The sequence below is a fragment of the Lytechinus variegatus genome, chromosome 8 (assembly GCF_018143015.1).
Source record: "Lytechinus variegatus isolate NC3 chromosome 8, Lvar_3.0, whole genome shotgun sequence".
NCBI classification, from domain to species: Eukaryota; Metazoa; Echinodermata; class Echinoidea; order Temnopleuroida; family Toxopneustidae; genus Lytechinus; species Lytechinus variegatus.
The window spans coordinates 23,415,877-23,441,383 of record NC_054747.1 but is presented as its reverse complement, the minus strand read 5'-3'; the positions used below and the strand labels follow the sequence as shown (position 1 = coordinate 23,441,383).

The window sequence follows — 25,507 nt, the reverse complement described above, 5'->3', positions numbered from 1 at the left end:
ACGCTATAATGAAATGCAAACAGATTCGTTACACTTGAATTGTAAGAAAAATGCACTATTTTCATTGCCTTAGCTCTAAATATCAATGAAGCAAATAATATATTTTTCCATAAATTAAACTATAGCCGCCTAAAAATGATATCATATCCATTCACAGATGTAATAACAAGACCCACGGGTCAAGTAGGCCGCTTTACAAATTATCTTCGACGTCATTAATACTGTTATTTTTGCTCAAAATTTTAATTTGTAAAAAAAAAATAGACATGATCGAGCAGCATTTCAAAAAAAAAAAAAAGCTGCGGGATAGCAGAGCGAGCCAGAAAAAATGATCTTAAAACAGACATTCTAATTTTTGACAAATTTTGACATGACATTCCGAAAATAATGTAGGGGGTGGGGGGGACCAGCGGCTGGAAAATTTGACAAGCAGAAAAAAAGTTTATCACCTAAAATGTGAGGTCAAAATACGTGTATTTCTCCCCATCATAAAAGATATAAAATAGTAGGGGGGACATTTGTCCCCCTACCATTTCTGGTAGGGGGAAACGCCCCTCCTGGGATTTCCGCCCATGAGTATGAGCATACTGAAGTCGCAATGAGGTAACTTTTATTCATTATCATTATTTTTTTTCTTGGTGGGGGGGGGTGATACGGCACGGAATGACCCATTTACATTGCATGATATATAGGATTTTCGAGTTGTCAAAATTAGTGGAGGAAATCAATATGTGCTGGGGGGGGGGGGGGGTGAAAGACCGGATGCATCTGTATCAATTATCTACATTCCGTCTTCATTCAATCTCAGCGACAATACTTTGGAAGAAGTAGTGTACAACCTTACTAGTATCATATGAACTATAAAATAGAGTCGGGTCGTTTCAATAAGGTCCCCCTTACGGACCGGACTTAAGCATTCACTTAGGCCTCAATATTCTTCAGAATTGACCAAATGATGTATTGAAACGTATTTTGTTTAATTGGCACACACACACGCACAAACGTTCGGATCTACCCTTTTCACACATACGCACAGACTCACACAAGGACACTTTGTAAGAATCTTCGGTAGCGACAGAACACAAATCACTACAAAGATAAACAAAAAGGTAATTCTTTTAAAAAGTGACTTTTATTCATTAAAAAGATATAGATTTGTGGCATCTTTATTTAGACCTCTTAAATTTTCATAGGATTTAAATACTATTAAATGATGAATTTGATGTTGATGAAAATGAATATTTATAACAATGACGATAAAACTAATGCACTTATTGTCATACACAAGTACATATATACCGTTATACAATATGAAATATCATTCTTGGATATATATCATTCGTAATAGGTCCATGGTTATATGCAGCTTTATAAGATAAGTACAATTACATTCATATAATGACCAATACATGAGTTGAATGTGGAATATTAGGTTGATAGTTTATTATATTGTATCATACAAGTTATAGTATATTAAATCATTGACATGTCAATATTAAAGGACAAGTCCACCCCCAACAAAAAGTAAATTTGAATAAAAAGAGAAAAATCCAACAAGCAGCATAATGCTGTGTAAATTTCATCGAATCAATGTAAAATAAGAAAATTATGACATTTTTAAGTTTCGCTTAATTTTACAAAGCAGTGACATGCACATATTGGTTTGTATGCAAATCAGGGAACTACTGATGACATCACTCACTATTTTATTTTGTATTTTGTTATTTATAATATTAAATATTCTTATTTTTTCCCCATTGTCCTGTGAAAGAAAGTTTTATTTCTCCCTTAACATGTGGTATTACCATTGTTTAACATTTTATGGTTCAGTCAAGTTGATCCTTATTGTCAAATTTGTAAAAATTGAAATAAATTCTAACAATAAAAACAAAAGAAAAAGTGAGGAACATCATCGATTCTCTCATTTGCACGTGACTAAATTGCGCATGTAACTATTTTATAAAAAATAAGTGAAATTTCAATTGTTTTTATTATACATCCGATTTTGATGAAATTTTCAGCATTATGCTTGTCTTGATTTTTCTCTTTTGATTCAAAACAATAGTTTTCTGAGGTGGACTTGACCTTTCAGTGACAAAACATGCAATTTCCTGAGAAAATTCAAAACAATTTCACGTGTGCATGCATTGTATCATCACATTATATTCCTACTTCCTACTAGAACTAAAATATTTTCAGTCAGAAAACATTTTAAAAAGTTGAATTTATGGCTTTTATATCACATGCCCTATGGGGCAGTCATACACAGTAAGAAATAAACATAATTATTCTCGGATATATATTATTGGTAGTTTTATGCAGCTTTATGAGATAAGTACAATTACATTTATATCATGATCAATATATGGAATATTTGGTTGATAGTTTATTATATTGTAGGCCTATCATATTATATTACACATTATTATATTATCAATATATCAATATAGTAAGTGACATAACATGCAATTTGCTGAAAAAAATTAAGATAATTTCACATGTGCATGCATCATATCATCAGGCCATTCATTTTCATACTTCCTACTAGAACTAAAATATTTTCAGCCAGAAAACATTTTAAAAAGTTGAATTTAGGGCTTTTCATATCACATACCCTATGGTGCAGCTGCTCACATTATGACATCACAAATAAAACTAAAGTAAGTTCTCTTTTTCTTGGATGGATTTTTGTAAAAAATTCTCCAAATTTGACTCAAATTTGTCTTTTATACCATGGTCACATTTGCTCTACGGTGGCCATACGGCCAGTCGAAAACAGCCATTGCAACATTTTTTGTACCAACTACATATAGGAGGTTTGAATTGAAATTAATAAAATGGCTGTTGTCGACTCGCCATACGGCTGCCGTAGATCAAATGTGACCAAGGTATTAGTGAAATACCATAATCGCCCAGGAAGGTCCTCTGTAAATAGCCAAAGGATAAAAATTGTATAAAAATAGAATTTTCTTATCTCAAAGAAGTGAGGTAAAACTTCTCCTTTAAATGAGTTCCTAGATACAAGATAAATTGCAGTTTTATCATGTGTATTGAAAAAATTTTCTTTGACAATTTATCATGTAAAGCATTAACATTAAGTGAGTTAATAATTCAAAACACTGACACTTCTGGGACAATATTTTGAACCTAGACACTGCCATGATGCTCTCAGCAAGAAATTTATCCACATTGTGCTGCACTCAACCCAGGGGAGGTAAATGGTTACCTGGCAGGATTGATTCTTTGAATACATGAGCCCTGAAAGGCAGCTCGAGCTTAAGCCGGGGTAATAATAATGATAACATCGCGCCTCGGAATAGAATATTTCTAGATAGATGGCTCTATATAAATGCCTGTTATTATGGTCTACATGTTAGTCTGGGTTTATATAATGGAAACCCATAAGCATCAAACATTTGCATACATGGTTTGCATCATGTGAATTTACTGCATTTCCCATGGCCCTGGGTAGCTTACTTAAAAATCCTTCCCGGGGACCTGATATTTCCCAAAGACTTAGTGGTGAAGAAAGCTATCATCTTTATCATTTGAAAATTACAATCCAATTTCAAATGCTTTGTATTGCCTTGAATGTAAAATTTGAAGGTACTTTGGATCATCTCGGTCCAGTTTCATAAACACTTGGCATAATAACAAATGCACAATTTCTTTAACAAATTTTTTCAGCCAATTGGATAAAAGGATTTCAGTAGCTTTTAACTGTTACTGTAAATTTGCTATCATGACAAGTTTTCTGATATGGAACCCTGGTTTAAGACGCCACATTTGGGTCCCTATAGTTGGCCTTCAAATTAAGACCATGGTTTGGATTAGACAATAAATCAAAATATGGGTCTATCAGTCGATAGAGTGGGGGGTTTGTATTCCGGTGACCTGGGTTTGATTTCCACTTAGTGCTAGTGCCCTTTGGTAAGGTATTAATCCTCATTACCAGGTCCTTTGGAGAGGATCTTAAGCCATCGGTCCTCTGGTTGCTTGCTTACAAGCATTCATGCTTTCTTAGCAATCAGGTAAAAAATCCCCACCAAAGTGACCAAACCACAAATCAATATAATCTTTTCTTTATTTATTGTAGCCAGTCACCCCAAAACCAAATATATTATGTCCCCAGGGAAGGTTCTCTGTAATAACCAAATTAGTAATTCTGTTTCCAAAATGTTAAAAAGCATCAAATTATGTTGTCTGAAATGATCCTTACTCTTTATACTGCCAAATGTTAGGAAGTAAAGTTAAATAAAAGATGAGATACAAGATTCTTTGACACCACTTTTTTTTTTACTTCTTAAAAGTGTTGATGAGCTTATATGAACCCCAATCTTTGCACCTTGTTTTCTCCTTATATTTTGAAGCTCTTACTGATTTGTTTTCTACCTGAAATCAAGTTATTGTGTGTGTTAGTGTTGATCAATTTTGACAAGTTATATATCATTTTAAAGCTTTAGGATGTGCTTGTTTAAACCCGATGAAACACTCGTAGATAATTTAGGGAAATTATGCTGGTTTTGGGGTAGCAGGTCACAGCAAAATAAGGAAAACATGCCCTGTATCTCGGTCATAGTCTACACTTTTACTTTACATTACATATAAAGACAGTAACCAGTTCTTTACATTATGTATGAAAGCACAAAATAATACTGATACAAGTCTTACTCCAAGTATGCTAGACATGATGCTGCACTATTCTTTTCATATCAAATATTAAAATAAAACGATTATGTTAGAAAAATATATGGTGGCAAACATTGGGTTTGCAATTTGATCACATGATTATACTTCAGTTAGAAACTAATCAAATAGAGGTGAAAACGTTATCGGTACTAAAAATATAAATGCCTCTAGAATATTCTACAAAAATGGCATCTGGAGGTAGACTAGGCTAAGAACTCCTATCCAGCTATCTATAAATCTTTTCATTTGTCTATCGTTTAAAGTACTGTATCTATTTGTCTATCAATCTGCCTACCTATTTCCATCTCTTTCTATCCATCCATTACTCTATCAATCCATCCATTCATTTATCCATCTATCAATCCACCTATCTATCTATATACCTACCTATCTATCTATCTATCTACCTACCTATCTACCTACATCCATCTATCTATCTATCTATCCATCCATCCATCCATCCATCCATCCATCTATCTTTCTGTCTGTCTATATTCCTTTCTTTCTATCACCCAACAATCCACCTATCTTTTTCGCTTCAGAGTAAAAAGGAAATCTTTATGGCAATAGAGTTCTCTGCTATCATATCATGCAGAAATTTAGTTCCACATTAAGGTGACATTTAACCTCTTTTGAATAACAAAAAAAAACAAAAAAAACAAACATGTATAACCGATGGTTACAAATAATATTTCAGACTATGATAATACTGATTCCCGGTTATTAAGTAAAAGTAATATCTGCCTAAGTGTACACTTTTTATTCAGCTGGAGGGGGGGAGGAGGGGAGGGTTTCACAAACATTTAAATGTGACTTACAGTCATGCTTAATTCGGTGAATTCACAATACAGTGCGCCATCTATCGGTTGCAGTGAACAGGCCAAATTTCTAACTTTGGGATCGACATTATACACAGGTGCAGGCAGAGCTCAGTGATAGTGTACTGTAATGTGACTGTGATGCTTAAAAATAAAAACAATTTGGCAAAAGCAGAGGTCAAATTCGCCAAAAACGGTCTAAATTTTGCAAAGAAATATGCAGCAAAGTTCTATCCCACCTCCTGGATCATAGTGAACAGCATATGCAAGCCGGCCTGCGCAGCATAATCGCATGAAAAAAATCAACTTTTTCCCACAAGGCAGTGCGATTTTTAGCCTGTCCACTGCAACCGTATTGTGAATCCATCGTATTGCCGATGCGCATCTGACAAATTACGTGATGCAATTTATACCGCACCCAGCTGGGAATTTGAGATTACAATTAAGTCTTTGTGAAACATCTCACCCAACTACAAGCAGATTCTCAGAACATTGGCCCAAATTCACAAAGGTGGTTTTTAAAATCATCGGTTGAACCCATGGTTTATGCAGATTTCCTGTATAAATTAGGCTTTATTTACCGTGTATATTAATAGAAGTCCAATGCTGATGTGCACTTTTGTCACAGTGCACCAATTGATGCCTGTTGCCCTGGTTAAATATGGTATTTTATTCATTAGTCTACTGTTTGAAGAGTGGAATCAGTAATTAAAATGAGTGGACTCATGAATAAACTAGCGTAGATAACCACGGCAACAGGCATCAATTTGGCGCAATGTGACAAAAGCACACATCAGCATTCCACATTTTTAACATACGCGGTAAATAAGCGTAATTTATACAGAAAATCTGCAAAAACCATGTGTTCAAACGATCGTTTTAACCACCTTTGTGAATTTGATCCATTATATCTAAGCAAACTTAATTTACTACCGATAACGACTATTTGGTCCAACCATCACTTGGTCTTATACTCACTTGGTCTGTTAAACCAATACCAAGACTAAGACTAATGCCAAGTTGATTTCCACTTCATAAATTCATCAATGCTTCCTGGTAGAGGCAGGTTCAGGATATTCGACGTCATCAATGTTTTCTGGTAGAGGCTTGTTGAGAGTCTCGGGAAGGCCGAGATCAAAAATGGCGCAAGCCAACGCCGTTCCTCCAAATATGAGAAAAGTTGCTTTGTCACCCTGGTTATAATATGGAAGTAGAGAAGTGCATGTCAAAGAGAACAAAATATTCCAAATTAATTGAGAATTTTCATTTTAAAATTTATATGTTCAAGTAGGAAACTAAAGATTACATGGAAAGATAAAGTTTAGAAGGAAAGCAGTATTTGTTGGTCTGAATCAGGGGGACAGAAATAAGTGGAAATATCAAGTGTCATCATGGCACAAGGTTTGGTAACCCCTCTTTAAGTAATATGTCAAATGGGCCAATATTTTTAGTGCAATGCATTCTAAAAAATATGAAATTTACTATACAAATATTGACTGCTCTTGAGGGCATAGCAAAGAAATATTACCCCAAACTCACTTGCGAGTAAGCCTACTAAAAAGAGAAGTCATTTTTTTATACACCAATTTTTTCAGCTGGGCAATAGAACAAATTATTGCACTGCTCAAATCGTGCCAATCAGTATATAACCAATATCATTGACTCCGCCTTACCATAGGAATAATCTGCGGTGCAACAACGCCTCCTATTCTGGCTGACATCGAACATATTCCCATACCACTGTTCCTGAAAATAAATACAAGGTGAAAAATTTCGGAATGATTCCAAAAGCTTTGGGTAAATATATCTTTTACGTTTGGAAATTCTTAAGAGGTGGAGAACAGATTTCAAAATACAAAACTAACTAAAGTATTCCAAACATTTAAAGGACTTCCACTGAACTATATAAATCTTTTGATATCAACCTGTTAGACTCAGGAAATTATTTGAGGGCACAGGGCCCCGTTGCATAAACGCTGAGTTACCAGCCATCCAATGGTAACTATGTACAACAGCCAAACAAAAACCAAGAATTCCATTAAAATGACCATTGGATGGCAAAGTTACCATAATGGCAACTGTCATGCAACGGGTCCTGGGGGGTGTTTCACAAAGATTTAAGTATGACTTAGGTCGCACTTAAATGTCGACGCGTACATGATATGCAACGTGCAATCTTATTGATCAATACGCAGTAGTGCGCGTCCTCTTGGCATGATCTGACCAATGCTGTCATGCCTTTTATACTGCGCGCAACTAGACATTTAAGTGCGACTCTAAGTCATACTAAAATCTTTGTGAAACACCCCCAGGAGTGTTAAGAACCTATTATTGTAACTTCAGTGATGACAGCAATAATCTCTTCCTAACCCATAAGTCAGCTCACAAATTACATTACATAATAATAATTATAATTGGCATTTATATAGCGCTTTATCCATCTAGGACGGCTCAAAGCGCTTCACAATTATTATTACCCGGTCACTGGATTCATAGCATTTCACGCAGCCTCTTAGGCGCCCACTTGCTAAACCAATCAATGGTTGTTTCCTACCGGTACCCAATTAACTCCTGGGTGAGAGTGGCAAAGTGTGGAGTGACGCCTTGCTAAAGGATGCTACGCCATGGTGGGATTTGAACAAACGACCCTCTGATTACAAGGCGAGAGTCAGAACCGCTACACGCTTCCACACTACACACCGGACCATATCGGTGTAGGTTTATTATACAAGACTAAAATGCTTACCTTAAAACGGTCGGTAGTAGTTCGGATGAATATATATAGACAATGTTGAAAGCAGATGATATACCCATTTTGCCAATCAGAGCCAGAGCTGTCCTAATGATCACCATGGTTTCATCTTCAATATAACAATAATAATGATAACAACAACAAATCAACAATAATATAATAGAAGGCAACACTGCAATGGTCATATCATGCTAAGATGGCGGCGCTATTTCGTATCTACATGTATCAATGAGATTGAGTGTTGCACATCACGTGCGCATCGGCATTAAAGCATGACTCTAAGTCATACTTAAATCTTTGTGAAACAACCCCCCCCTCCAACTTCAAAAGAATTATTTTCATTCACACTTCATTTTGTCTAACGTCTAACAGGCTTGGTTCCATTATCACTTACATGTAGCTCCTTTAACTCTTTGCTTGCCATGTCTACCCCAATGTGTCACATTAATTCTAAGGTGTCACTTCAGGATGGGGTTCTGCATGTACTCTCCTTATGTTTTTCCATTCTCACCTTCTTTTGATAAGACTAATAAGCTCAAACAAGACACACCACCAACAAACATAGAGGCAGCCATAGCTTTCCTTCGCCCAGTCCTACGAGACAAAAAAAAGAGAGAAGAGTTTCTTGATGCAGATGTTACGTTTGAAAGAAGCAGTGGACCAGTTGGTGAAAGTGAGTGGGGTACATTTGGCATGGGTATGTTCTGAGGAGGGGTGATGGGCATGTTTTAAGGCCACCGCACACCATAAGACCCGACTGGTCTACGACTGGCTTGCGACTGAGGGGAGATGTGACGTCACAGCTCTTGTCAGCTTGAGCGTCGCAGACCAGTCAGAGACAAGTCGCAAGGAAAATCGTAAGGATTTGACCTGTCGAATCCTTATGACTGGATTGCAAGCTCAATCCAACTTCCAGCCAATCAGACAGCAGAGTTGCACAACGCGTATTATGATAAACACCCATACGCAGTAGTAAACGCATTTTCTCAGTTGCTATGGCAAAAAGCACATGCGTAAGTCGCAGAAAGCACATGCGTAAGTCGCAGACAGCATGGTAGTCGGATCGCAAGGTGTGCGGTGTCAAGGCTTGTGACTACCTTGCAATTTATCTCCCCTCACTCAGTCGCATGCCAGTCACACACCAGTCGGGTCGTAAGGTGTGCGGTGGCCTTTAAGAAAGTCTTTTGAGTTCAAGGTGGGTGGTTCGAAAAGGGACAGCCAGAGAAGACATGGAAGAGGCATGTGGAGGAGAGTAGGAGGGTTGGGTTGAAATTGAAAGATGTAAAGTTGAGGGAGAGGATAAGGGCGATCACTGCGACTATGAGGTGAATCCGGCCACCCCCGTTTACAGGAACAGAACTGAATATAAAAATTCGGATTATGATGATAACAATAAAATTAAAGGCCAAAAGAAACAGCCATAGTTTTCCTTTGAACATTCCTAGAGGACATACATTCTCAAAAGAGGTTTCAATTGTACAAAACCATGGACCATGCAGATTACTGTCGCTATCATGCTTTATTAGGCGCCATTTGCCCGATACGCGTATCATAAAGTTGAAACAGTCTACCGGTATTCAACAATGCAAAGCAAAGTTGAATAGACTACTTTACTTGCATTAAATCTAATATTTGAATAGTCGTACTATTGACAAAACATTGAACTTTTTTTTATACAACACTTGATTTGTAGGCAAAGGCAATGCAACGTAGATCAAATAACAAAAGCAGATGAAAAGGATGAATAGGACTAGATCTACATAGATCTGCTCCGGCCTTTCTTTAGCCTTTTCTTTTGCTAAATTTCCTCCCTACCGGGTAGCCACCTACTCAACCTGGGTGGAGAGTGGCAAATGTACATGTATATAAATGTCTTGCCAATGGACGTGAGTGCTATGGTGGGATTTGAAGCCTGGACCATGTGGTTTAAAGTCCAGAGACTTATCCAAAGAGTCACAACACGTCTAAAATAACAGCCAATTTATTATTATAACATCCAATGAACAGGGTTCCCACAGAAATTTGAAACAAAATTCCATGACTTTTCCATGACTAAATTGCTGCTTTCCATGACTTCCTGTGACATCCCGGGAGTTGGGATGTCACAAAACTGGGAGAAATGGAAATCATGAACACCAATTATAATAGCAGAGTATGATCAAAGAGTATGAGAGTTGCGTAACATGACAAACTGGAAAGCTGCCATAGCCAAGAGGTAAATGCAATTTCATGACTTTTCACAAATTTTCCATATTCCCTGACTTTCAATGACCACAAATTTTTCCATGATTTTCCATGAATGTGGGAACCCTGATGAATATTCATATGAACTCACCTATTGAGCACAAGGAATCCAAAGAGATAGGCAGGTAATTCCACCAATCCAGAGAGAGCAAAGCTGATGTACACATTACTACCAAGATTACCAGCGTTCATCGTCAGGCCATAGTATACCATGCTAGCAGTAAACCTGAAAATAACAGAAGAAATGAATACGTATTATATCCTACATAGATGGAATCATGTATGCAGATTGGTTTAAATAGCATCATGTGACCATACATATTCTATTTTGTGATGATGGAATAGTGCACTATTCCGTTCCACTGATCTCGCAGATCATGACGATGCAAGCAGTAATACGCGTTCTGCGCACTAAGCGCGTGGCTGCTGGAAAAGTAGGTCAGTCAGTGAGGCGGGTTATCTTGCTTCAGATTAAAAAGGAATGAACGAGAACAAGAACTAGATTAAGCTGTATTGCTCTAACCTATTAAAGTAGGATATAAAACAAATATACCAGCCCTCTATTTCAAAAGTATAGAGGGAATTATTCATCCATTGTTGTACTGGCAAAATTACTATAAAAAAAATAGTAATGCCAGTCCAACCTCGGATGAATAACTCCTGCTATACTTACTCAAAGCCTGGTATGTAGTATGCCATGCTTGAGCAAACTTGAATGAAACAGAAAAAAATAGAAATATCACTGAAGGTGATTAATATCCCCATGCTGTGTCTTTACCAAACATGTTTTTAGATGCTGACATCACTGGCTTTCCATCGTAGTGGTTGATTGGATCAATCATAACTCTTTGTAAGACATGAACCAAAGGGCCTGTCTTACAAAGAGTTGCGATTGATCCGATCAATCATAACTATGGACAGCCAGCAACATCAACATCTATTATGCACGTTTGTTCGAAATATTTTCTACCTTTGATGTATATTCATGCATTCATTGTTTTCTTGAAAATTCACTGTGCTTCTCTTTGCGTACAAAGGACATTGTGCACATTTCCTGTAGAAAAAATTATGACACTGATGGATTTCCATAGAGTTACGACTGATTGGATCAATTATGTCTCTTTGTAAGAGAGTGCCCAGATCTTTGGCAGTACATGGCTCTGGTAGAAGAGGGCAAGCGCCTATAAAACTAAGTGGATGTGACCCCACAGACTCACCATGAACATATTAGAATGACCATTCTCATTCTGAGCACTGGCGTCTTGAAGCAGTCTGATAAGCCATATTTCAGATTTCTTGCAGAAAAAAATATGGTATGGATTTCCATACATTTGAGACTGATTGGATCCATTGCAACTCTTTGTAAAATGGAGCCCTGGGGTTGTGCTTGATCCAATCAATCACAACTATGGACGGCCAGCAACATCAACATCTATTATGCACGTTTGTTCGAAATATTTTCTACCTTTGATGTATATTCATGCATTCATTGTTTTCTTGAAAATTCACTGTGCTTCTCTTTGCGTACAAAGGACATTGTGCACATTTCCTGTAGAAAAAATTATGACACTGATGGATTTCCATAGAGTTACGACTGATTGGATCAATTATGTCTCTTTGTAAGAGCGTGCCCAGATCTTTGGCAGTACATGGCTCTGGTAGAAGAGGGCAAGCGCCTATAAAACTAAGTGGATGTGACCCCACAGACTCACCATGAACATATTAGAATGACCATTCTCATTCTGAGCACCGGCGTCTTGAAGCAGTCTAGTAAGCCGTATTTTTTATCAGTCTTGGGAGTGGTCTTGGATTCAGCCAGGTTGATCATTGAGCGGGAAACCTTCATGCCATTCTTCCTTCCTATCTGGTGTAAGATGTCTTCGGCCTCGGTGATGCGGCCTTTGGTAACGAGCCAACGGGGAGATTCAGGAACCAAACTAAACCATGAAAATAAAAAAATATAAATGAATAAATAAAAAATTGAAGTTTATCCAACAAATAACCCATATCTTTCCAGGGTGACACAACATTTGCTCCAACGGCAACTGCTCCAGGCTTTATTTCGTCAAAGATATAGGGTTAGGGTTGCAATAGGGTTTTATGTAAGGTTTAGGGTTAGTATAAGACCGTGCTATATCCGGGGTTGAAGTTGGTCATTCCATTAATGTGTTGAATTTACTGTGGAACAATTGCTGCAAGAATTCTTTTCAGTAGTACAAATCCTTTTTTTCCTTTACATGTATTTACGTCAGAATCAAGGTTGTCACTACATATCTGTCATCCTAGATCTAAATCAGGTACAATTTAATACATAAACTGAACTTTTTTGAAATCATGAAAACTCAGCCGAAAACATTTACACTGCAGTTCACCATACACACTCAGATAAGCACATATGGGGGCAAAGTATCAAACATCCGAGTCAAATGCAGGGTACTTTTGCCAATTTTTCAGCAATTACATAATTTTTCCAAAAATCATTTGGCTCATATTTTGGAGCTATACATACAATCGAGAGGTCATTTCATTGGATTCTGTAAAAACTCAGTTTGAAATCTTTATGACTACTGGCGTTTATCTTTAAGAGTGAATGCCATAACTTAATCAATTTAACCTCAAAAGTAAATTTCAGTGAAATTTTCTGTATTTTGGGTAATTTTTCTTTGTATTCATTAAAATCGATGCTCTGTTCAGACATTACCAAAGAGAAAAATGTCAATATATTTGATTTCTAAATTGCCAAGAGCGTGTTCCTCAGAGTTGTAATAATCACATGCACGTTCTTCAGAAACATATAAACAAAACATATGATAAAGCAATTGTTCAGTTTTCATGCAATAGAGCTTGAAAAACACACACTAAATACTGCAAATAAATTTCATTGGTAAGTTTTTCACTTTTGCCCACTTCTGCCTCAACAGACTTTGATTTGATTTTGACAATTTTCACTTTATATTTGGGAATACATGATTTGGCTACATAACCATATTTTTGTGTAATGTGAAATTATGTGCTCTTCTTAAATTCTGTGGAATTTTTCTGTTATTCACATCCCAGATAGCTGGGCACTATAGTCCCTACATATAAATGATACTTCGTCGGGCACGCCATGGTCTAGTGGTTCTGACTCTCGCCTTTCAAACAGAGGGCTGTGGGTTCGAATCCTAGCCATGGTGTGTTTTCCTTCAGCAAGAAATTAATCCACACTGTGCAGCACTCGACCCAGGTGAGGTGAATGGGTACCCGGTACGATTAAATCCTTGAAAGCACCAAGCGCCTTTAGCAGCTGGAGCTACAGCCGTGGTAATATGCTGTATAGTGCGCCATTGAATAGGCAACTAGATAAATTGGTGTCTAATAAATGCTATATATTATTATCATTACTTACAAGTATATAGAAAGATACACTCCAACAGGCAAAGAGGATAGTAGCAGAAGGTTCCTCCAGTCTCGCACAAAGTACGCCATCACTGCATAAAGCTATATGTATCATAAGAGAAGATGAGCACATCAGTTAATACAGGATATGACTTTTACACACATAGCAGACAGTATCTAAAGGGAATAGCCTCATTACGCATTCCTTTAAGCGGACTATCGGGTTGGCTTAAGCTGTTTGTAAGTTACTATACAAATGATGCATGGGTTAGAGTGGGTCGGTAGGAAATGTGTGCACAAGGTAACTTTGGCATGGTTAAGACCGAAATGCCAAAGTTACTGTGTGCAAGCACACAGTTCCCCTGGCCCACGAAAGAAACCCATGCATCATCAGTTTTATAGAATGGAGAAATGTTATTGAATAAACCACAAAAATGAATGATTTATATACCGGATGCATGATAATTTCATGCGTCTGGTATATTCAATTTAATTGTGCGTAGCTCTATGAACAGCTTTATGAAGCACCTACCTGATCCACTTTGTACAGCACCACCTCAAGACTTAGATCCTCAAAGAGTTTCCCGGTAACTTTAGTTTAATACCCAGCATGCAACAGTTTATTCACATACTTTTATATGCCATCATGAACAAATAAATCATTTTCCTCTACTCTTCACAATATTTTAGCAAGAAACAAAAGACTATATAGAATGTTTCCAATCCGTCCTGCCTTTTCACTGAAGATATTCACAGATTTGAAATAGTTTCTCAGCTTCTCATTAAAATCATTCCTATTTAATATTATTTCATTATTGTCGCTATTTCACATTTTGTTATATACATTCAATCATCTACTTTTCAAAATCAATGCCTATATCATATTTACCAATTAACCTCCACTTTAATTCAGTTTCAAGTCAATTCAATTTCTGCTAGCTTACAATTATACAATTGCAATTATTGATGCATCAACGATTAGTTACCTTTGCAATTATTAATGAATTTTCAATTTAATAATACTATTAGGTATTTCTATTGAACAATACTTGCGCTTATTAATCTTCATTCATTTCAATGATATGTATTCCATTTTTAATGTATTGATTTTATCTTAATTTGTATCTGAATGCATCACAATTTGGCTTGGCCGCTATGATGTATGAGTTTTGATCAAATAAACCATCCATCCATCCATAAAGCATCCTTCATAGTTTAAACCATAATTCACCATAAAAAATTTGCTTTTACTCCAACAGGGAGGCTCGCAATACACTGGAATTTAAATTTTAGCATTCACACCACTATTCATGCTCATTTCTTTTTTTTAGTGTTGTGGCCTAGTGGATTAGTCTCCAGACTTTGAAACAGAGGGTCATGTGTTCCATCCCAGCCATGGTATAATTTCCTTCAGCAAGAAATTGATCCACACTGTGTTGCACTAAACCCAGGTGAGGTGAATAGGTACCTGGCAGGAATTGATTCCTTGAAACACTTGACCATGTGACAATAGCATGGCTAAAGCCAGGGTAATTATATGCTGCATTTATTGATGAGCACTTTAATGGAGACTTCTGATAAAGGTATTAGGTGCTATATAAGCAAACACTTATAATTCTTTTTCTTAACCCTTTGCACCCTGATGCAGGGTTCACAGATAGGTTTTCAAAGTGGGGGGGGGGGGGTGACCATGCAAAAAACTACAATCATATGGCAATTTTCACATTTCTTACATGGATTTGGAAAAAAGTGGGGGGGGGGGGGGGGGGTGGCTGAAGCACCCTCAGCCCCCCACTTCTGCGGTCCCTGTGATGTTGCAATTTTGCATATTCATTATTGAATTAAACAATCGTAATAATCAGATCTCTCCCCTAACTCCATAATACGGAAGCTAATAAATGGCAAAAGTTCTTGGCCAACATCTATATAACAATCATCAGTATCAATTGTTCGAAATGGAAATCTTGAGTCAAAGAAAATAACAAATGTCCTTATTATTCCCCCCAAAAAAAATTAATTCAGCATGCATGGGGGGGGGGGGCTGACCATGCAAAAAATTACAATCATATGGCAATTTTCACATTTCTTACATGGATTTGGAAAAAAGTGGGGGGGGGCTGAAGCACCCTCAGCCCCCCACTTCTGCGGTCCCTGTGATGTTGCAATTTTGCATATTCATTATTGAATTAAACAATCGTAATAATTAGTTCTCTCCCCTAACTCCATAATACGGAAGCTAATAAATGGCAAAAGTTCTCGGGCAACATCTATGTAACAATCATCAGTATCAATTGTTCGAAATGGAAATCTTGATTCAAAGAAAATAACAAATGTCATTATTATTCCCCCCCAAATTAATTCAGCATGCAAAGCATCAAAATGCAGATCCCAAACAGATAGTTGTCTTGGGCGCCACGTCACCTGATTATACGTACCATTACACCAAATGCAAATGTACACGGAGCACACGTAGCTGATATAGCCCTGTGGTAGGAACTAAGATTCTCTGTTTGCAGAACAAAGACGGATAGAATCACCCCTCCAGCTCCGTACCCTACCAAAAATCTACACAAGACAAGAAATGCAAAAAGAGAAGAAACTAAATAATACTACTAATAATAATGACAATAAAAATGATAGTAATAATATTATCAATAATAGTACTGAATACTTCGTGTTCTAAGCACTTGAAATTGTAATTATTACAATTTTAACTAGCTCTCATTGAAGTCCATGTATTATAGGCCTGGTTCTAAATGTTAGGAACAAGGCCAATATTACATTGACTTCAATGCGTCTAATTATGTATTCATGAGGTCACATCTCAGACCCCTATGGATCGATTCCAACCAAATTTGGGTTATAGAGGTTTTTCATCACGCTCTACAAAAATATGGTATAAAAATCGCTGAGATGCAATTTTTTTTGTCATGTAATCACTTCGGTACTCGAAACAAAGAAAGCAGGAAGTAGAAACAAACAATAATGATTACAATGACACTACTACATACCTGAAAACAAGGAACTGTTCAAAAGTCCACACCATTGCACTAAGTGTACCAAGAAGACTCAACAACGCGAGACCCACCAATGTCATCCTTAGACGGCCATAGTGATCGGAGAACGAGCCAAACTGGACGTTACCTAAGAGCACGCCTGCCATGAAGACACTCTGAGCTAAACCAACTTTATGGCTCTTCTCGCATACCAGGTCCCACTGTGAATAAAAAAAAACAGAGAGAAAATTGAAACAGAAAATCTGGTACGTACAATGGATGGCCTTTCATAAAACTACTTCTATTGGAACAATTTATGTAGCATAACATACTAATAGGTGCATGCATTACTTTCATTTAACTGATAAGATCAGATAATTTTGATTGCATGCATCGCCAAATGACTTAATTTTGCAACTGTGTTTACAGGCACGGATCCAGGGTCATATTTTTACTGGGTGCAATATGAAGACCATTCCAGCAACCCTCCCCCCCCCCCCCCCCCCCCCCCCCCCAATAAAAAGGTTATCTGTCTAAAATGAAGGACATTCCACCTCCCTCAATCCTGAGAAGAAAAAAAAAGTGTGTCACTCCATTATACACTAAAAGCATTCCTTGGGGTCCTTCATTACAATTTCACATTCTCAGGGGTGTGCCCCGCATCTTTTGCCACTCTCCTAGATCTACATCTGGGTCCCGTTTCATAAAGACTTGTAATCTATATCAGCCAATCAGATTAAAGGGGAAGTTCACCCTGACAAAAGTTTATTCAAGGCTCCACATTAACTTTTTTTGGTGGTGGCCCATTCGGGCCACCAAAACCTTCAAATAATTTTTTTTGGTGGCCCACTAATAAAGTTTGGTGGCCCGAAAAATATAAAGAAAAACATTAATTAAAAATGAATAAAACAAACTGAAATATTCTGCAATCACTAACACGTACCACTATTCTTTGTACATCTTGTATATAAATCGTGCTTGCTGTTATTTTACTTTGCATAAAACAAAAGAAAAAATGAAGAAAGAAAAAAACAAAGAACAGGTCATAAAAAAAACATTGAGAAAAACAAAAGAAAATTTAAGAAAAAAAATAAAACAAAATTATTAAAAAATGGGGAATATTATTATTATTCAGTAGAAACATGTTCTTTAATCAGGTATTTTCAATGGGAAGGGGTATAAATGGTTTAATCACTGAAAAAAATGAAAGAAAAAATAAAATGGCAAAATTAAGTTATCTGGAAAAAACAGTGAGACAATTCATTCCCTATATTTGACAAAATGATGGAAAAAAATCACATGTCATATCAATGATATGCCTTCCCAAAGTATTTACTTCCTTAAGAGTGGTTTAAGAAGTCATTTGTAAACAAGAAAGAAAGAGCGGCCTATTTATTTTTGGCTCAAAGAGACACAGCTTCGAAATAAACCAAATATCAACATACATACAAATGCACATATGGGACTGTGATGTACTCACCTATGTGTATTAATGCATTTGGAAATCGGTCTTTTTGAGTCAAAAGAGAGGTCATAATTCCTCCTTTTAATGCTTGCAATTAATCAGGTTTCAGTAATATGGACTGTAGAAGGGCATTTCATTGGTGTAAAATGTGACTTTGACGTAGATTTCCAAAGTTCTGGGGAAGATCTCTTAGCAGTAACATTTCGTATCGCAGCTCCCTGGGTCTGAATAGTCTGCTCGTGCACAGCTAGCTAGCTGCATTGGTTTCATGCATGCAAAGCTCAGCCAGACAGCCGGCGCGGCCGGCTGAATAATAGTTACTGTATGCTAGCGGTAGGCCTACATACTGTCATGACTATGCACTCTTTGTGTGTGTGTGTATTTGTGTGTAGATTAACAAAAAAGGCGCATGACGAATTGGCTTGCAATTTTAACTGTAGAAGGTTGATAAATGCATGCAAAATCGGGAGAAAAATTGCGCTACTTTGAAAATTATTGGTTGCCCGATTCGGGCCACCAAAACTTAACATTTTTTCAATAATGGTTGCCCGAGATGAATTTTTGGTGGCCCCGGGCCACCGCTAATGTCGAGCCTTGGTTTATTGTAAAAATAACAGAAAAACTAATAAAAAATACTGCCGAAGGTTTGAGAAAAATTCATCAGATAATTAAAAAGTTATTAGAATTTCAATTATTTGATTAGTGACGTCATATGCGAGCAGCATTCCTACATAGCGAATGGGAAAAACTCAATGAAATGTCATTTTCTGAGAAAATTGAAAATGGTTTTCACTGTACCTGTTTTATATCAATAGACAAATCATTTCACACCCGATCATGAATAGAAAACAAAATTAAGTCATCATGAACCATACAAAATTTGAAATTCATGCATTTTATATTACATAACACATGGGGCAGCTGCTTGTTTATGATGTCACAAATCCAAAACTTTGAACTCCAATAACCTTCTTGCTCTTTAACGTATTTTTCTCAAACCTTCACCAATATTTTTTACTATTTTTTCTGCTATTTTTCAACAATTTTTTCTTCAGGGTGAACTTCCCCTTTAAAGGATTTCAGTAGCTTTTAACTGTTATTGCACATATACAGGTTTGATGAAACAGACCCCTGATGTTTAAGTACCGCTCTGGGTATTGAATATGTCTGGCAGGCTTGTTTACCTCTGTGGCGATCGAAGTGAATTCTGGGCCGTATTTATAATGGTCACAGGGGGGTTTCATAAGACACACATCATCGTAAACAGAGAGATGATCGCCACACATTACACTGGAAGGCTCTCGTCCTACGAACACCAGGGATAGCATATGCATCGCACCAAATAGCTGGATGGAGTTTAGTATTACCTGGAACATACAAAGAAAATTACCGGTTAGAATGACTACAAGATAAAATTAACACATTTTAATACTAGCTTTGTATGGAAGGCCAAAATATAATGCTATGTTTTTTTTCAAAAACCAGTATTGTACCTGAAAATGCCAGGGGTGGTATTCTGGAACTCTGTCATAACTTTTGTCATAAATTTTGTCATTTCTCTCCGAGATGTGACACCGTTATGATTGTCACAAATCGGTATTCTGAACATTGTCTTTTCCCTGTCATATCTCTCAAAGTTCCCCCCATTTTTTTTAGAAGCAAACCAATCAAAGTCATCGTTAGTTTCCAGTTGGAGCCCTTCTAGCCAATAGGATGGCCCTGTGGCAGGTAGGGCGTATCCCCAAAACAGTTGCTGGCATTGTGCAACTACGCGTATATTGATGCGCTATTTTTACAAAGAGAGACAGGGAGCTTTGAAGGATTTTAGAGGAGAAGTAGAAAAGGAAGGAAAACAGAGAAAAAAAGGAGGAATAAATATGTAGGGCCTACTTGTAGCATGAAAAAATAATTTTGAAAATTGTCATGGATGATGACTGAAACTAATACCACACTCTAATCTAAATAATATCATTATTTGCTTGACATTTGGTCGGCAGGGTATCGGGATATATGTTACTAAAAGATATGACAAAATTTATGACTGCTACCCCCCTGTCATCTTTTGCTTGTATAAAAGGATTACGCCATTTAAAGCCGCATATTTTTGGTGCGCACTAAAGAGAAGAGACCAAATTTATGACAATTTTTGTGACAAAAGTTATGACATCCACCAGAATACCGATTTTGTCATATCTCTGAGAAAAGATAAAATATGGAGAAAAGACAATGTTCAGAATACGGCCCCTGGTTTTTCCAGGCCCCATTATGAAAAACAACAACAAAATACATTGAAAATAATGAAACTCAAAGCAAAATCTGATTTAAAAAAAAATGGGCATAGTAAAATAAAATCTGCCCATCAAAGATGACATACTTAAAAAAAAATCTATTATCATTTAAAGATTTTCACTTTTTACGATTGCTTGATCATGCAACTAACAAATACAGAATGTGAAGATTAGTCTAGAACACAGATGAAAATGGATTGGCATTTTAGAAAACGGAAAACCGGGGTGTCCAACTTACTTGTTGTGTTTTCTGTGTGAATCCAAATTCCCCGACAGCTTTCATTGCTTCATCAAAATCCATCCTTAATCTGCTGAATTAAAACAATGAAGAAGTAATGAATGCTACTCATTTAGGACCAAACTCCAAGTAGTCAGCATGGGAAATGAGTCATTATACTGGTCATCAACTCATATCTACTGGTACTACAGAATATGCTGGTATGAAAGTCTCATGTATTACCAGTAATACCACATCAAACCTGCGGCGAGCTGTCTACCATCATTTTGAATTGTATGAAAAAGCAGATCTATCCCAAGCTTGAAATGGAACCTTGTCAAATTTGATTGATGCCAAATTGATGTTTTGCATGCAAATGTTGCAAAGTCGTACATTTAATTCAACAATTAGGCCCAATCAGATTTCTCCTTCATCTTTGGTCAGCGAAGCTTAGTGATAGTTAATAATTATTCTTAGATCAAATTATATTTCGCATATATTCGAATCTTGGTATAGGATTGGTCAAAAGTCAGTATTACAGGATAGAGGGTATATAGTTACCAAATCAAGTGATGGAACTTACATGCGTTTCGCTGATCAATTCAGCCCATATGGTCATAACGTGTTATAGGTTTTAATGTTTTAAGGTTTTATTAGAATATCCACATATCGCAGCCATTTAGACTGAATTGCATTGGATTTACAAAATATAACAATAAAATGATAACATGGTATAGCAATCGAACATTATAAATATATTATTTACAAATAAAAATACAAACACTTTGGGTAACTTAACAGATTAAGGAAAGGGTGACCAGAGTGTAGAGATACGGGGAAGGGGGATACATTAGAGTAGGGAAAGAGGGTGGGGGAGGATGAGGACAGAAGAGATGAGTGTGAGAGTGGTAATACACAGATGTAATTCTGATTTAAATTGAGAAGAGTACATGTATATCAAAATCTAAATATAATTATGGTAAAGATATGTAAATTAAAAGTGTCAGCGACCCCCCCCCCCTTATAAGTGTGTATTTAAACGTATGTGGTACACGGGATTATGGTAATAATTGACTAAGAACATTAATACAGCAAATAGGATGATAAAACATACTAGTAATCAAACAAAACATTTATAGATTAGTTTGAGTATGCGCGAAATGAAGAGGTCATTGCCCCTTGATGTTTTGGTCCATCATTCTTTATCATCTACAGTGACGATCACCTAAGATATATCGGTAGATGTTCACCTGCAGCGTACATACGCGCTAGTAGAAAAAGTTTGCGAAAAATAAAAGCGCATGGGGGGGTCACTCAAATCATATTTTGATGGGTTAGTGCCTGACAAAACCCTGAAATGGAGGTCTACAGGAACTGACCACAAGGGTAAAATAGAGGATCTTAGGAACTTAATATATACCGGGCAGTGTGAAAAACAGGGTCTATGGAACAGGATTGTGGTACGATGCATGGAGCTGCTAGTGGAGGGAGTTGTGATTATTATATTGGATGGCTCATAATGGAATACCAGAAATATTCCAACAGTTTGGGAAAATATTCCACTGATTCGTGGAATATTTTCCCAAACTCTTGGAATATTTCTGGTATCCCATTCTGAGCCATCCAATATAATATAAATCAATCATGCTGTTTGACCCGAGACCCTTGCTCATGCGATGTTTTGAAATCGGCCATGAATAATACGTGTGAGGAATTAGATACTGGCCCTAAATCACCAATTTCGAGGATGGACATAGAGTGAAATAAGGGTGTAGAGTAAGAAATTAAGCTTTTATTCCCTCTTATTATATTTTTTCTATATTTTTTACAATAAAAATCCTTTTTTTCCCAAACCTTTGCCACTCGGAGTATCCGAAGTGGTTCACCGACTTGATGTTCGGGTAGGGGGAGCGTAGTGCAGCGGTAGTGAGTGGAGCCTGCACAAACATCTTGAGGTAGTTTGGGACACCAATTTCCTTTGTTTACATTTGCTGCAAAGGGATTACCTTGGCGTCAAATGGAGATCGGATAATCAGATATCTCATGAAAATTTAACCCTTTTCACCGTCTACTTTGAAGATTCACCGTCTACTTTTGTTTTGATAAGAATTTTTGTTGTCATCCACACACAAAACAAATGGGCTTCGGACCTCAGTGAGACAAACTTTTGAATGGAAAAAATGTATGTTCTTGTTAGTGTCGTTTCTTTTGTCCTTTTGCAATGAAGCAAGTCTCTGATATAGAAGACACTGTTTCCCATACCTTGCGCCTTTACTGGTGACTTAAACCAGGATAATGCCACAAAATTCCAGAGATGCAAAGCTTACAAAAAATGTTATGCATGAGATTTTCATGACTCGGCGTCTCTGCGCACGCGCGCGGCCAGTACTTACATTTGTACGTTTCGAAAAGGCGCGTGTGCACGAAATATGGGCTTCATCATTATCGATCCATACTACAAAACCATGCGATGCACGTATGCGATTCATCGTATTATGTACTAGCTGTGTGCTGACTGCACTCTCGATTCGTCTCACGTGCCGGGGTAAACGAGACGGCGGTCGGCCATTGCGTATAATCTCGCAAATAATGCTACTTTTTCTCTTTTTGCTGTCGGGTCCCAAATTTGTTGGTATTCCTCCAAGATTTCAAAAAGCAACTGTCTCCCCCACTCAAACAAGCCTTTAATATTTTCTTTGACCCCAACAAAAATCTGCATATTTGTGGGGGGGGGCTGTATTGATTGTAAATTGGAATATCTCCGTTATCAGACAATGAGTTAATTGAAGCACCATTTTCTTAATTTCACAAGCCTTCCAATGATATCAAATTTGTTGGGACTCTTCAAGATTTCACAAAGTGACTGGCCAAATGGCAAATCGTGGTTTTGGGAACAACTCAATGACTCATCGATTTGCATACGCGCACAGTTGTGTACAAAGTGAATGGAGGTGGAATTAGGGAACCGTGCGTGTGACTGAATAAATTAAAGCACTGCTGTATAAAGTGAACGGTGGTTCCCAATAATCATGATAATGCCAAGTCACCAAACTCCCTACTGTAGATTATTATAATTCAAACGAAAGAGAGAGATATATAACACAGCGCTAGCTGCAGCTGGCAGTGGCACATTGATGATCATTGATGGGCCAGCAGCCGACAACACCGAGCGAATCGGGACATTGGCTTCGAAAAGCCCGCTGGCGCGGCGCTGACTGAATCGCGCTAGCCGCTCGGACTAAAAAGTTAAACTCAGAGTCAGAGTGACTCAGAGTATTAAACGTTAACTCAGAGCTTCAAATTTCCAAGAACCCAAACATTTAATCTACTTACTTTAATATTGGCGGTCTCATTAGATGCTAAACTGGTTCTCGTTCCGGCTCAACTTTCCTCATTTATTACGGAAAAATCACGAATTCTTTCACAACAATTTTCACTTGTTCGCTCTTCGTACCGTAGGAATAAACAATAATAGAGTTGTAGTTTTATTTTCAATCGCAACTAACTCAAATAATTCCAATTACATTTATTCTTATAAAAAGTATAGTGCATAAATTTCGATTATCATACAAAAATCGTTGTGTAATTAATATATTTTTAGTGAATCACAATTTTTCCAACCAAACAAAAAGAAAGATGCTTCTTGTGTTACTGAATTTGAACGGAAATTTAATTTAAAATGGTAGAGAGAGGGCATGTCGTAGACTATTGTGCCACGTGAATTCTTTATGAATTACTTGTTTATAGACTTTACTTGTCAATCTTCTTTTGCAGACAATTAGCTTCTTCTCCGCATTTCATAATTGACTGGGGATTCTTCGACTAATATGTGATAAAATGCAATTTTACATCATCATTTGTTAATACATCACGAACATCATCATCAGCACCATTATTAGTCCTTTGCCAGGACTGTTCTACTTTTCAGTTATGTTGTTAATAACACAATCTTCGACCTCTACGCCCGAAAAGAAAACTGCCGCACGATTTCCTCCCATCATCAAGAAAGAGGGGATAGCGCGATCACTGGGGAAGGCGCGCAGGGGATGGAGAATGAAGCAAACGGAGAGAAATAACAAGTACACCGACGTCTAGAATCTAGACTACACCATTATCATCATCAATCGTATATCCTCTATAGGACAAATGCAACCTTGGCCTGGCCAGCAAAAAGTTGATTTGAAATCCAAGTTCCAGGGTGACCAGATGTCCCGTATTTCCCATGATTGTCCCGTATTTTGCTTCTTTGTCCCGGCGTCCCGACAAACCCTTCCGGGACGCCCATTTGTCCCGTATTTCAGAATATTGAACAAAATGTATTTAAAAGTGACGAATTTTCATCAAAATAACCAACAGATGACGAAGCAGAGACAACAATAAAATCGATTTGCAAGTTCTACGGTGATTTTCTTGCTAACCCAATACATCGTAATCTAACTGGCCTCCTGCCATTGTGTGGCAGGCTACTAGCTAGGCATGTAGGATCTGAGCAGATCTCCACCAAACATGCCAAAATAATCACAAAATCGGCGGGAAATTTGTATGACTATACAGTGCGTATCAAAAAAAGTTTACACTTTGAAAAAGCCCTGGGAATTAAAAAATATACAACATGTGGGTATTTTTTCACATATAATCTTAGGTTTGGGTCTCATCTATC

At 37.1% G+C, this 25,507-nt stretch overlaps 1 protein-coding gene across 2 annotated transcripts; it reads right to left on the bottom strand.

Annotated features, from left to right (window-relative positions):
* Window positions 1–6,208: 6,208 nt before the first annotated feature.
* LOC121420192 (solute carrier family 22 member 15-like) lies at window positions 6,209–24,344 on the bottom strand. 2 transcript variants are annotated; one of them, XM_041614742.1, is made up of 12 exons: window positions 24,181–24,344; window positions 20,869–20,941; window positions 19,527–19,709; window positions 16,893–17,098; window positions 16,317–16,446; window positions 13,892–13,983; window positions 12,216–12,440; window positions 10,595–10,729; window positions 8,771–8,853; window positions 8,254–8,368; window positions 7,181–7,253; window positions 6,209–6,700 (listed from the first exon to the last, which is right to left on the bottom strand). In XM_041614742.1, exons 1-12 carry the CDS (start codon window positions 24,198–24,200, stop codon window positions 6,551–6,553), a joined length of 1,485 nt encoding a protein of 494 aa, XP_041470676.1. In that variant the 5' UTR covers window positions 24,201–24,344; the 3' UTR covers window positions 6,209–6,550. The 2 variants fall into 2 exon arrangements, with proteins under 2 accessions (XP_041470676.1, XP_041470677.1); XM_041614743.1 differs by having other exon boundaries at window positions 20,869–20,938.
* Between the last annotated feature and the right edge of the window lie 1,163 nt (window positions 24,345–25,507).

Excerpts from the sequence above, each read along its gene's own strand:
- LOC121420192 (XM_041614742.1), bottom strand. The coding sequence starts at position 24,200 with ATGAGACCGCCAATATTAAA. Across the intron at positions 10,730-12,215 it reads GTCATTCTAATATGTTCATG|GTTTACTGCTAGCATGGTAT; the intron begins GTGAGTCTGTGG and ends TGTTATTTTCAG. Across the intron at positions 8,369-8,770 it reads ATTAGTCTTATCAAAAGAAG|ATGAAACCATGGTGATCATT; the intron begins GTGAGAATGGAA and ends GTTATATTGAAG.